The sequence below is a fragment of the Aquarana catesbeiana genome, linkage group LG08 (assembly GCF_042186555.1).
Source record: "Aquarana catesbeiana isolate 2022-GZ linkage group LG08, ASM4218655v1, whole genome shotgun sequence".
Lineage (NCBI taxonomy): Eukaryota > Metazoa > Chordata > Amphibia > Anura > Ranidae > Aquarana > Aquarana catesbeiana.
The window spans coordinates 56,972,020-56,986,728 of NC_133331.1; the positions used below are offsets into that span (position 1 = coordinate 56,972,020).

General features: G+C 45.2%; 1 protein-coding gene across 3 annotated transcripts in view; it reads right to left on the reverse strand.

Moving 5' to 3' along the window:
• The window catches only part of ACSL5 (acyl-CoA synthetase long chain family member 5), an 85,311-nt gene that overhangs the window by 59,474 nt on the left and 11,128 nt on the right, over positions 1-14,709 (reverse strand). For all 3 annotated transcript variants that reach the window (XM_073595888.1, XM_073595886.1, XM_073595887.1), the window contains exons 2-3: positions 8,269-8,441; positions 3,852-3,960 (exon numbers count right to left, since the gene is read on the reverse strand). In XM_073595888.1, the coding sequence (XP_073451989.1) occupies positions 3,852-3,960; positions 8,269-8,424 (265 nt within the window). In that variant the 5' untranslated portion in view covers positions 8,425-8,441. The remainder of the gene's footprint in view (positions 1-3,851; positions 3,961-8,268; positions 8,442-14,709) is intronic.

Here is a 14,709-nt window from a genome sequence, read left to right on the forward strand (position 1 = left end):
TAAGGGAGTACTCTGATGGGGACTTTGGTGTAAGGGAGTACTCTGATGGGACTCTGATGTAAAGGAGTACTCTGATGGGGACTCTGGTGTAAGGGGGTACTCTGATGGGAACTCTGATGTAAGGGAGTACTCTAATGGGGACTTTGGTATAAGGGGATACTCTGATGGGGACTCTGATGTAAGGGAGCAATCTGATGGGAACTTTGGTGTAAGGGAGTATTCTGATGGGGACTCTGATGTAAGGGAGTACTCTGATGGGGACTTTGGTGTAAGGGAGTACTCTGATGGGGAATCTGGTATAAGGGGATACTCTGATGGGGACTTTGGTGTAAGGGAGTACTCTGATGGGGACTTTGGTGTAAGGGAGTACTCTGATGGGGACTTTGGTGTAAGGGAGAACTCTGATGGGGACTTTGGTGTAAGGGAGTACTCTGATGGGGACTCTGGTGTAAGGGGGTACTCTGATGGGAACTCTGATGTAAGGGAGTACTCTAATGGGGACTTTGGTATAAGGGGATACTCTGATGGGGACTCTGATGTAAGGGAGTACTCTGATGGGGACTTTGGTGTAAGGGAGTACTCTGATGGGACTCTGATGTAAAGGAGTACTCTGATGGGGACTCTGGTGTAAGGGGGTACTCTGATGGGAACTCTGATGTAAGGGAGTACTCTAATGGGGACTTTGGTATAAGGGGATACTCTGATGGGGACTCTGATGTAAGGGAGCAATCTGATGGGGACTTTGGTGTAAGGGAGTATTCTGATGGGGACTCTGATGTAAGGGAGTACTCTGATGGGGACTTTGGTGTAAGGGAGTACTCTGATGGGGACTTTGGTGTAAGGGAGAACTCTGATGGGGACTTTGGTGTAAGGGAGTACTCTGATGGGGACTCTGGTGTAAGGGGGTACTCTGATGGGAACTCTGATGTAAGGGAGTACTCTAATGGGGACTTTGGTATAAGGGGATACTCTGATGGGGACTCTGATGTAAGGGAGTACTCTGATGGGGACTTTGGTGTAAGGGAGTACTCTGATGGGACTCTGATGTAAAGGAGTACTCTGATGGGGACTCTGGTGTAAGGGGGTACTCTGATGGGAACTCTGATGTAAGGGAGTACTCTAATGGGGACTTTGGTATAAGGGGATACTCTGATGGGGACTCTGATGTAAGGGAGCAATCTGATGGGAACTTTGGTGTAAGGGAGTATTCTGATGGGGACTCTGATGTAAGGGAGTACTCTGATGGGGACTTTGGTGTAAGGGAGTACTCTGATGGGACTCTGATGTAAAGGAGTACTCTGATGGGGACTCTGGTGTAATGGGATACTCTGATGGGAACTCTGATGTAAAGGAGTACTCTGATGGGGACTCTGGTGTAAGGGGATACTCTGATGGGGAATCTGGTATAAGGGGATACTCTGATGGGGACTTTGGTGTAAGGGAGTACTCTGATGGGGACTTTGGTGTAAGGGAGTACTCTGATGGGACTCTGATGTAAAGGAGTACTCTGATGGGGACTTTGGCGTAAGGGGATACTCTGATGGGGACTCTGGTATAAGGGGATACTCTGATGGGGACTTTGGTGTAAAGGAGTACTCTGATGGGACTCTGATGTAAGGGAGTACTCTGATGGGACTCTGATGTAAGGGAGTACTCTGATGGGAACTCTGATGTAAAGGAGTACTCTGATGGGACTCTGATGTAAGGGAGTACTCTGATGGGACTCTGATGTAAGGGAGTACTCTGATGGGACTCTGATGTAAGGGAGTACTCTGATGGGACTCTGATGTAAGGGAGTACTCTGATGGGGACTTTGGTGTAAAGGAGTACTCTGATGGGACTCTGATGTAAGGGAGTACTCTGATGGGACTCTGATGTAAGGGAGTACTCTGATGGGAACTCTGATGTAAAGGAGTACTCTGATGCGACTCTGATGTAAGGGAGTACTCTGATGGGACTCTGATGTAAGGGAGTACTCTGATGGGACTCTGATGTAAGGGAGTACTCTGATGGGACTCTGATGTAAGGGAGTACTCTGATGGGGACTTTGGTGTAAGGGAGTACTCTGATGGGGACTCTGATGTAAGGGAGTACTCTGATGGGACTCTGATGTAAGGGAGTACTCTGATGGGGACTTTGGTGTAAGGGAGTACTCTGATGGGACTCTGATGTAAGGGAGTACTCTGATGGGGACTTTGGTGTAAGGGAGTACTCTGACAGGGACTCTGGTATAAGGGGATACTCTGGTGGGGACTCTGATGTAAGGTAGTACTCTGATGAGGACTCTAATATAAAGGTGGACTCTGATGGGGACTCTTATATCAATGAGGGCTCCGGATAATTTACCTTTGGGTTTATTAAAGTATTCTGGATCTGAGAGGACTCTGATGTAAGGGAGGACTCTGATAAGGACTCTCATGTAAGACCCTTTCACGCTGGGGTGCTTTTCAGGCGCTAAAAATAGCACCTGTAAAGCACCTGAAAACTGCCTCTCATGCCTCCCAAGTGGGAAAGCCTGAGTGCTTTTACACTGGAGCGGTGCGCTTGTGGCACGGGTAAAAAAAGTCCTGCAAGAAGCATTTTTGGGGTGGTGTGGGAGCGCTGTATACACTGCCCTGCCCATTGGAATGAACGGGCAGCGATTCCGAAGTGCCTACAAAGCGTTTCAGCAGCGCCGCAACATGGGCGCTTTTAACCCTTTCTTCTTCGACCACTAGCGGTGGTTAAAAGCTCCCTGCTAGTGGCCGAAAAGCCCTGCTAAAACGACGGTAAAGTACTGCTAAAACTAGTGGCGCTTTACCGCTAACACGCCCCCTGTCTGATGGACACTCTGATGTAAAAGGAGCTCTGATGTAAGAGATGATCATTCACAAACTGAAGGATAGTAAACACAAAGTACTATGTTTCAGTACCAATCACTCACTGTGTTCATTCATAAGAGGAAGGTGCCAGTAAATGTCGTATTTACCAACCCCTTGCCGCTCGCTCCATCCTGAAACATTCCCCGCAGCCGCCAGTGGGAGAGGAGGAATGCCGGAAGTGCTACAGAGGGAGGGGAAGGACACAGGGGAATCTGCACCACACAGGGTGATTAGGGTGTGCCCAAGCACACCTGACCCACCCTGTGTGCATGCCCATGGTAATATACATTTTGCTTAACCTGGTGTGTTAGGTTTTGGGCTGAGGTCATTCCCTGAGTCAAAACGAAGAACAGAGAACCCATTCTACCAAGTGGCTCCTATGGGGGTAGCGCTTTAATTTAAAGTGGAGTTCCACTTTTACAACTCTTCAGCATCCCTCACTAAACTGTGCACTGTAAACGAATTGGATATTTTTTTATTATTTTTCTCAGCACCTACTGTATATCTGTTGTATTCATTTTTCACTTCCTCCTCCCTGGCCGTGGCCCTTCGCATCATTTCCTGTTTGCAATGCCTTCTGGGAAGGGGCGGAAACTTCCTCTGACACTGCCGTTGCTATGGAAACCTGACCTGAAACCTATTACACTGCTTGTGCTGCACTGAGCATGTGCGAGATCTGCAAGGATGAGATCCAGGAAGAGATACAGTCTGGCTTCAGATGCCCACACTTAAGATGGCCACAGCCTGCTGTAAGTTTATAAAATAACAAACTACTGCTATAAACTAACAAAACAGACCTTAGTTTACAGACTAACTTTACTAGAATACATTAAGCTTGTGTATTATAGGGGTATTTTTATTTAAAAAGTATAATTTCGGCCGGAACACCACTTTAAATACATGTAATTGTCACCACCTGTGTGTATACCCCCCTCCACTCACCCTCCAATCCCCTTCCATTAATATTTACCAAGACTCCGCCCCTCTCACCTGACACCCGCTGACCTCTCAGGAACACTTCATATAGCGTTTTAGCATCTTCGTAGTAATGTGTCATCAGGGTGTCATCTTTCAGAAGCGCACATCTCCGAGCTCCACCCTGCATTCACATTCATAAGACATTTACCAAACATTCACTGAATATTCACAGATCTCATTCTTCTGTTTCCGCTGAAGGAAAATGACAAATGGTTTTCAAAATTTTTTTACAAATAAATATATGAAAAGTGTGGCGTACATTTGTATTCAGAACCCTTTACTCTGATACCCCTAACTAAAATCTAGTGGAACCAATTGCCTTCAGAAATCACCTAATTAGTAAATAGAGTCCACCTGTGTGTAATTTAATCTCAGTATATATTATATACAGCTGTTCTGTGAAGCCCTCAGAGGTTTGTTAGAGAACCTCAGTGCGCAAACAGCATAATGAAGGCCAAGGAACACACCAGACAGGTCAGGGATAAAGTTGTGGAGAAGTTTAAAGCAGGGTTAGGTTGTAAAACAAATATCCCAAGCTTTGAACATCTCACGGAGCACTGTTCAATCCATCATCCGAAAATGGAAAGAGTATGGCACAACTGCAAACCTACCAAGACATGGCCGTCCACCTAAACTGACAGGCCGGGCAAGGAGAACATTAATCAGAGAAGCAGCCAAGAGGCCCATGGTAACTCTGGAGGAGCTGCAGAGATCCACAGCTCAGGTGGGAGAATCTGTCCACAGGACAACTATTAGTCGTGTTCTCCACAAATCTGGTCTTTATGGAAGAGTGGCAAGAAGAAAGACATTGTTGAAAGAAAGCCATAAAACATTGTTGTCGGAATTTCTGATCGTGTGTACACAAGTCTGATGCACAAAAGTCTACGCATGCTCGGAATCAAGCAGAAGGAGCTGCACTGCCTATTGAACTTCCTTATTCTCGGCTTGTCATACGTCTTGTAGGTCACTGCGTTCCCACGTTTGTAACTGTTGACCAACATTTGTGTGACCGTGTGTATTCAAGACAAGTTGGAGCCAACATCCTTCGAACAAAAATCCACGGTTTCGTTGTCGGAAAGTCCGATCGTGTGTACGGGGCATTCGAATGGGCTAGTCAAAGTCCAGACCTAAATCCAATTGAGAATCTGTGGCAAGACTTGAAAATTGCTGTTCACAGACGCTCTCCATCCATTCTGACAGAGCTTGAGCTATTTTTTTGCAAAGAAGAATGGGCAAAATGTCACTCTCTAGATGTGCAAAGCTGGTAGAGACTAGGGATGAGCTGAAACCCCCCCCCGGTTCGGTTCGCACCAGAACATGTGAACAGGCAAAACGTTTGAGCAAACATGCAAACCCTATTAAAGTCTATGGGACACGAACATGAAGAATCAAAAGTGCTAATTTTAAAGGCTTATATGCAAGTTATTGCCATAAAAAGTGTATGGGGAGCCGGGTACTGTCCCAGGGGACATGTATCAATGCAAAAAAACGTTTTTAAAACAAACTTTTTTTTTTTTCAGGAGCAGTGATTTAAATAATGCTTAAAGTGAAGCAATAAAAATGAAATATTCCTTTAAATGTTGTGCCTGGGTGTCCCCATAGTCTGCCTGTAAATTGGCGCATCTGTGCATTGTGTAGAACAGTGTCACAAAATGACATTTCTAAAGGAAAAAATTTCATTTAAACTTGCTGGCGACTGTAATGTATTGCCGGCAATATAGATGAAGAATCGAGGAAAAAATCAGCGTGGGGCCCCCCTCCAAGTCCATACCAGGTCTTTCGGGTCTGGTATGGATTTTAAGTGGAGCTCCACGCCAAAATGTAAAAATAAACTGCGTGGCAGGCCAGGAAAGGGGGGGACAAGCGAGCACCACCCTCCTGAACCATACCAGGCCGCTTGCCCTCAACATGGAGGGTGCTTTGGGGTCCCCCCCAAAGCACCTTGTCCCCATGTCGATTGGGACAAGGGCCTCTTCCTGACAACCCTGGCCATTGGTTGTCGGAGTCTGCGGGTGGGGGGCTAATCAGAATCTGGAAGGGGCCAGATCCCAGCCCCCCTTATGTGAATGGGTATCAGGTACATTGTACCCATTCACCCAAAAAATTGTCAAAAAGTAAAAACCACAATAGACAGTTTTAATAATTCCTGTATTAAAAAAAAAAAAAAGTGTCCCGTGATGTCCATCCATCGTCAATCACACCGCCTGACGGACCCAAAAAATAGAAAAAAAAAACGAAAAAACTCCGCCTCCATGGGAGCATGGGGGCCTCCTATTGAGACAGAGCTTTTTTTTTTTTTAAATATATTTTTCAGGTCCGTCAGGCGGCGTGATTGAAGATGGATGGACATCGCGGGACACTTTTTTTTTTCTATAAAGGTTTTGTCAAAAACTGTATATTGTGGTTTTTACTTTTTGCAACTTTTTTTGGTGAATGGTTAGGGGTACAATGTACCCGATACCCATAGGGGAGGGGACGGGATCCAGGGGGCCCCCTTGTTAAAGGGGGCTTCCAGATTCCGATAAGCCCCCCGCTCACAGACCCCAACAACCAATGGCCAGGGTTGTCGGGAACAGGCCCTTGTCCCCATCAAAGTGGGGACAAGGTGCTTTGGGGGGGACCCCAAAGCAGCCTCCCTACGTTGAGGGCAAGTGGCCTGGTATGGTTCAGGAGGGGGGGCACTTGTTTGTCCCCCCCTTTCCTGGCTTGCCAGGCTGCTTGCTCGATTAAGGGTCTGGTATAGATTTTGAGGGCCCCACGCCAATTTTTTTTTTAAATTTGGGTGTGGAGTTCCCCTTAAAATCTATACCAGACCCAAAGGGCCTGGTATGGATTTTGGGGGGACCCCCTGCCGTTTTTTTTCTTAAATCTGTCATAGGGTTCCCCTTAACCACTTCAATGCACTGTATTATATACTCTGCACTGACTGCACTGTGTATATATATATATATATATATATATATATATATATATATATATATATATATATATATATACACTAGACTGCCTACACTGTATATTATATAGTCTACACTGATATATATATATATATATATATATATACTAAACTGCCTGCACGCCACTAACTAACCTGCCTAATCAGCTCAAGTTCTCTCAATCTCCTCCATGTATCACACTACATACAGTCACCGTTTTATATATTGTGGGGCGTGGGCTTAACCCCTGAGCCATGATTGGCCAAAGGCACCCTGCCTTTGGTCAATCATGGCTCTCGCAGCAGATCACGCTGTGATTGACCAAAGCATGCAGGTTAGGTGCATGCTTTGGCCAATCAGCAGCCATCAATGCACTGCGATCTGCATTATGCAGTGCATTATGGGGAGCTCCGGGGTGTGCGAATTTGCCGCAAACACCCCATATGTTCGGTTTGTTTGCTAATACAAACGAATGCTCGATGTTCGAGTTGAACTTACGTTCGATTCGAACATCAGGACCATCCCTGGTAGAGACATCCCCAAAAAGACTTGCAGCTGTAATTGCAGTGAATGGAGGTTCTACAAAGTATTGACTCCGGGAGGCTGAATACAAATGTACCCCACACTTTTCACATATTTATTTGTAAACAATTTTGAAAAACATTTATCATTTTCCTTCCACTTCTTAATTATGTGCCATTTTGACCCCTTTCACACTAAAGACCGCCCCACGCTAGCGGGCGCTGTGCGGGTGGGATTGGGGCGCTTTTAACCCTAAAGAAGGGGTTAACAAGGGGTTAAAAGCACCCTAAAAAGCGCCACTGCCTAAGCGCTACCCATTGATCTCAAAGGCAGGGGCAGCTTAGGAGCGGTGTATAGGCCGCACCCGCACCGCCGCAAAGACCCTGTTTGCAGGACTTTTTTTCCATCCTGCAAGCGCACCGCCCCAGTGTGAAAGTACACCAGCTTTCACACTGGGGGGGGGGCATGGGAGGCAGTTTACAGGCGCTATTTTTAGCACTAAAACGCCTGTAAAGCACCTTCAGTGTAAAAGGGGTCTTTGTGTTGGTCTATCACATAAAATCCCAATAAAATACATTTACATTTTTGGTTGTAACATGACAAAATGTGGAAAATTTCAAGGGGTATGAATACTTTTTCAAGGCACTGTATCTCCTCCACCACAGATCGCCTTTCAGAGCTGTCAAAATAAAACAGCCATCCATGCGAATGAGGCCTATAGATCTATGATTATTATTTTTATTATTAGACAGGATTTATATGGTGGCAACAATTTGTGCATCACTTTACAATGTGAGGGCACACAGTACAGTTACAATACAATACAGATCTATGAAAATTGCCTGAAACCTGTCAGGTGTATGGCCAGCAGAAAGGTCACATTGTGCAACTACCTGCTTGAGCCCCATAAACAAGAAGCAAATAATCCACCCCGTGTCATGTGACCAGCGCTGTCACCCTCCAGAGCCTACCTCTGTTCCGATGGACTGCTTGTTGAGGTCTATAGGGGGGTAGACGGGTTTAGGTTTAGTGAGCACATAGATGAACGCTGTTATCCCAACTGTGATGAGTGCGAAGATAACTGATGTGGGGAGCGGCGTGAACAGGAAACCGAGGCAGCAGCACATTTCCACAAGTGACCGATCTGTCCAACACAAGATAACAAAACAGGTTACAATCATCACATCATGTAAAAAAAAATAAAAAAAAAGAGAAAAGGAGTACTTGTGTTACAGAATGTGCTATAGAGCATATGAAGAGCAGATGTAATCCCTAACAGAACGAAAGTTCTTTTCTGAACGAATGTTCTTTTAATATAGACAGAGAAATAACCGAGGAACAAATATTCTAAAGAACATTTCATATTTTTCCAATTCGTACAGAACAAATGTACAAGCAGGTTCGCTGGAGGAATGGCTATGCACATTTTTCACAAAGAGACCCCATAGTTTGCTCTGTGCATGTTGTAGCATCAACAATTTCCACTATCCGGTCATGTGATCTGGCTCCCCTGTATCAGCCAGCGGCAGCTGCAGGGGAGAGGAGGGAGCACCGACGACAGATGGGCCATAGGAACATATGGGCGACATCACCGCTCTCAGTCAAAACTAGCTGTTGCACACTCTCCCCTGCAGCTGCAGGTGGCTGATTCAGGAGATCACGTGACCAGATCAGAGAGGGCTGAGAATAGGAAAGTATAGATTAAAGATTAGTTAGGTAAATCCCAGAAATCTACACTTTAATCGTTAAGCATGACATTATCTCATTATCTTGGTAGAGCTCAGCACAATCATTCCTTTTTGACATGTGTATGATTTTATTTTTTTAAACCACCACATGGAAGTCGTAAAATTAATTTATATATATATAATATGAGTACACCCCTCACATTTTTGTAAATATTTTATTATACCTTTTCATGTGACAACACTGAAGAAATGACACTTTGCTACAATGTAAAGTAGTGAATGTACAGCTTGTATAACAGTGTCAATTTGCTGTCCCCTCAAAATAATTCAACACACAGCCATTAATGTCTAAACCGCTGGTAACAAAAGTGAGTACACCCCTAAGTGAAAATGTCCAAATTGGGCCCAAAGTGTCAATATTTTGTGTGGCCACCATTATTTTCCAGCACTGCCTTAACCCTCTTGGGTATGGAGTTCACCAGAGCTTCACGGGTTGCCACTGGAGTCCTCTTCCACTCCTCCATGACAACATCACGGAGCTGGTGGATGTTAGAGACCTTGCACTCCTCCACCTTCCATTTGAGGATGCCCCACAGATGCTCAATAGGGTTTAGGTCTGAAGACATGCTTGGCTAGTCCATCACCTTTACCCTCAGCTTCTTTAGCAAGGCAGTGATCATCTTGGAGGTGTGTTTGGGGTCATTATCATGTTGGAATACTGCCCTGCAGCCCAGTCTCTGAAGGGAGGGGATCATGCTCTGCTTCAGTATGTCACAGTACATGTTGGCATTCATGGTTCCCTCAATGAACTGTAGCTCCCCAGTGCTGGCAGCACTCATGCAGCCCCAGACCATGACATTCACACCACCATGCTTGACTGTAGGCAAGACACACTTGTTTTTGTACTCCTCACTTGGTTGTCCCCACACACGCTTGACACCATCTGAACCAAATAAGTTTATCTTGGTCTCATCAGACCACAGGACATGGTTCCAGTAATCCATGTCCTTAGTCTGCTTGTCTTCAGCAAACTGTTTGCGGGCTTTCTTGTGCATCATCTTTAGAAGAGGCTTCCTTCTGGAACGACCGATATGCAGACCAATTTGATGCAGTGTGCTGCGTATGGTCTGAGCACTGACAGGCTGACCCCCCACCCCTTCAACCTCTGCAGCAATGCTGGCAGCACTCATACATCTATTTCCCAAAGACAACCTCTGTATATGACGCTGAGCACGTGCACTCAACTTCTTTGGTCGACCATGGTGATGCCTGTTCTGAGTGAGAACCTGTCCTGTTAAACCGCTGTATGGTCTTGGCCACCGTGCTGCAGCTCAGTTTCAGGGTCTTGGCAATCCTCTTATAGCCTAAGCCATCTTTATGTAGAGCAACAATTCTTTTTTCAGATCCTCAGAGAGTTCTTTGCCATGAGGTGCCATGTTGAACTTCCAGTGACCAGCATGAGAGAGTGAGAGCGATAACACCAAATATAACACACCTGCTCCCCATTCACACCTGAGATCTTGTAACACTAATGAGTCACATGACACTGAGGAGGGAAAATGTCTAATTGGGCCCAATTTGGACATTTTCACTTAGGGGTGTACTCACTTTTGTTGCCAGCGGTTTAGACATGAATGGCTGTGTGTTGAGTTATTTTGAGAGGACAGCAAATGTACACTGTTATACAAGCTGTACACTCACTACTTTACATTGTAAAAAGGGTCATTTCTTCAGTGTTGTCACATGGAAAGATATAATTAAATATTTACAAAAATGTGAGGGGTGTACCCACTTTTGTGAGATACTGTATATATATATATATACACACAGTGGGGAAAATAATTATTTGATCCCCTGCAGATTTTGTAAGTTTGCCAACTTACAAAGAAATGAAGGGTCTATAATTTTTATCACAGGTGTATTTTAAATGCTAGAGACAGAATATCAACCAAAAATCCAAAATAAAACACATAATACAAATGTTATAAAATAAATATTTGATCCCCTACCAACCAACAATAATTCTGGCTCCCACAGACTGGCTACAGATGAGTTGTGTTAATTTAAGAAGGTGCTCCTAACGACAACTCATTATGTGTATAAAAGAGACCTGTCCACAGAATCTTTTTTTTCCATTCAAACCTCACCATCATGTTCAAGACTAAGGGCCCTTTCACACTGGGGCGGGGGCGGCGGCGGCGGTAAAACGCCGCTATTGTAAGCGACGCGTTACCGTCGGTATTCGGCTGCTAGCAGGGCGGTTTTACCCCCCGCTAGCGGCCGAGAAATGGTTAAAAACCACCGCAAAGCGCCTCTGCAGAGGCACTTTGCCGGCGGTAAAGCCGCGCTGTCCCATTGATTTCAATGGGCAGGAGCAGTGAAGGAGCGGTGTGTGTGTGTGTGTGTGTGTGTGTGTGTGTGTGTGTGTGTGTGTGTGTGTGTGTGTGTGTGTGTGTGTGTGTGTGTGTGTGTGTGTGTGTGTGTGTGTGTGTGTACATACATACATACACACACACACCGTAAGTGTGGTGGGGGTTCAACTCAAAGTTTCAAGTAATGGGGAAATGCACAATGTATATTCCAATCAAATTCTAGGTGTTAGAAATACCCAAGGAAACAAAAACTCAAACCCAAATTGAAAAAATAATGAAGGAGTCTAAAGCCTCGTACACACGATCGGATTTTCGGCAGGGAATTGTGTGATGACAGACTGTTTGCCTAAAATCTGACCATCAGTACGCTCCATCAGACAATTGTTGTCCAACTTTCGGGCCAACAAATTTTGGATGGCAGGCTAGTAAATTTTCGGCAGACAATGGTCTGTTGTCAGATTTTCCTATCATCTGTACACAAGTTCGTCACACAAAAGTCCAAAGTACAAACACGCATGCTCGGAATCAATGCTCACCAAACACGACTTTAGCAGAAGGTGACCAAAGGGTGGCGCTCAAGAGCTGAAATTCCACGTAGTACGTCATTACGTTCGTGTTTGTTGGCCGACAATTCTGTACCGTTTGTATGCAAGACAAGTTCACGGCACACGCCCTTCGGACAAAAGTCTGGCGCTCTGTTGGCCATCAATCTGATCGTGTGTACGAGGCTTAGGAGTTAATCACTTATAAAGGGATGCAGACACTGAAACTTTTCTCCTAAGAACACTGCCAGTGCATCGGCTGATTAATAATGAAAAAGTCACTCCCATGCAGATTCACTCTGCACATTGACATAATCAAACAGCTTTTTCTTCAGAGCAGAAACAGGTAGGAATCGGCAACAAAGTTGCTGTGCTCTGGACATATCATTTTGGTATTTGACAACTATGTCAATTTTACATTTACAATTTTACACATTTAAGGTGAAGGTGTATTCATTTTTAAATTATTTTTTGGATTGCATACTTATAAAATGAGTCTTTATTAAAATATATTTAAATTAGAACTATAGGCAAAACTTTTTTTTTGGATAGAGCGAGGGAAGGTCAGATTTTTCCCATTGTGTCCCATTGTGGAGATTTCCCTTCACTTCCTGTCCCATAGCCAAACAGGAAAGGAGAGGAAATCCCTGCGAATTAAGGGAATTCCTTGGGAACCCGCCAGGTCACCAGAACTAGTGTCCCCATTGGGAGATTTGGGGTTTTCTTTTACTTTCACTTTCAATGATAATGGTGAACAGGACAAATAGAGAGGGTAATTCTCCCTAATGGGGGCAGAGACAGCAATAAAAACTGACAGGGGTCCCTCTCCACTCTATCCAAAACTAAAAAAAAAAGTTTTGCCTTTTAGTTATAAAAAATATTTTATAATGGTTACACTGTGTGGATTTTTATAGTAATTCCCATTTTCAGTAGGTTTTCTACAACCTCTGCATTTTTCTTGATAAAATTTGTTAAAATCCCTGCAATGGACATTGATCACCCAGCAGAGCAGGGGCGGCCCGCTCATTAAGAGTGCACGGGCACCGCCCCACTTTCTATCTCCACCCCCCCATCCATCCATCCGCCCCCTTTCAGGACACCGACACATGGATTCCAATGCGGGGGGGGGGGGGCTGATTTTTTTGAAGCACCGATTAGAGCCAGAAGCTCTAATAGGCTTCAGTATAGGGTGGGCTCGGGTTGCAGAGAGTGCGCTCTGATTCTACCAAGTTGTGTTACAACAGCGAAAGAATATTTGCTGTTCTAACACTGATCCCCCTCCCGGCCTATCAGGAAGCCAGTTTTGACACTGGTCACCCCATTGGCTGAAAGGGCAGGCGATCCTATTGGACGTCTAGGAGAAGGAGGAGCTGGAAGCCGCCATGGAGGAGAGGACACGGAGCCGCTGCACTACGCTGCCTGCCACCCGCCGCTGCTGATGGGGTAAGTGCCGGACTGATCGGCAAACAGCGGGTGAGGGGGATGAGTGCTGCTTGGGGGTGGTGGGTGCCACTCTGGGGGGGGGGGGGTGGTTGTTTGCCCCCCCCAAAAAAAACACCAGCCTCCACTGCAGAAGAGATTGTTTGTTTTTCTCAACAAAAGTGGAGTTTCAGCTTTAGCTGTCTGTGTCTCTATTGCAGAGATTACCCCTCACTTCCTGTCCTGGTGACCCCCTGATACATGCCTTGGGATGGCTTATCTCGGTATCTACAGAACAAAATCAGATAAGCATCTCCCGTACAACCTTGCAATGTATTTTGATGAAATTATTTTCTTTTTAACTTTTTCTCAGTAAAGTTGCACTTTAAATAATTTCAGTATTTGACCCTGAAAACGATTTGAAATCGTTGCGGGTCATAAAATCTTCCTCTGTCGGGTTTAGTTACGGTCAGCTGGGTCTGCATGATTGATTTCATCTGGTCTTTGGATCCTGCAGTTATCACTACATGTGTGAACACGCACAGCTCACAACATCTCAGGCTAATTAAAAAGTGAGATTTCCAAAGTGCAATTAAATTAATTATGGGTAATCATCATCCAGACCTCACCGCTCCTCGCCCTCCGGTGTACAAACCTTATAATTCAATATTGAATTTTCCAGATTTCTTTGTGTGATTGAATAGCAGGGGGCTGGAAATACATCTGCAGTTATATTCCATACAATGGTTTGATCAGAGCTGTTTGCATTGGGATTAGTAACTGACGCTCAGCCCCCGTTGACATTGAAGTGACTCGTCATGCGATTTGACAGGTCAAATCGCACGACAAGTTGCACCCTATTCCCAGTAATCACACTGTCGACTTTGTGGTGCCACACCGATTTGAAAAAGTAATTCTTGCACTACTTTTGCCAGTTTCTGGTGCGACTTCAATAGACATCTGTGCATGAAGCCACACAAATGTCTTCCAACGTCAAGTCACACCTGAAGTCGCGCTGACAGGCGGCTTTGAAAACGTGCGATTTCAGATAAAGTCGCACAATTTCAATGCCGCAGTCAGTGTGAACGAGGGATAAAAGCCATCCCACATTCAGCATAAAGCTGGGCTGGGGTGGATAAACAAAAAGCAGGAGGATCTTTAATTATAGCATTTCCTAGAGAAACTGCTGCTCCAAGCTCTCTTCACTGCTGCTCAGGGGGCCTTGGCACTTGGTCATGTGGTCTTTGCCTAAGGCCCCTTTCATACTTGTATGACCTGAAAGTCTCGTGACTTTGACGCGACTTCGACGTGACTTGTAGTCTTGTGTATTCTTAAGGTCTATGGACCGCATCAAAGTCGGACCAAAGTAGTGCAGGGACTACTTTGAAGTC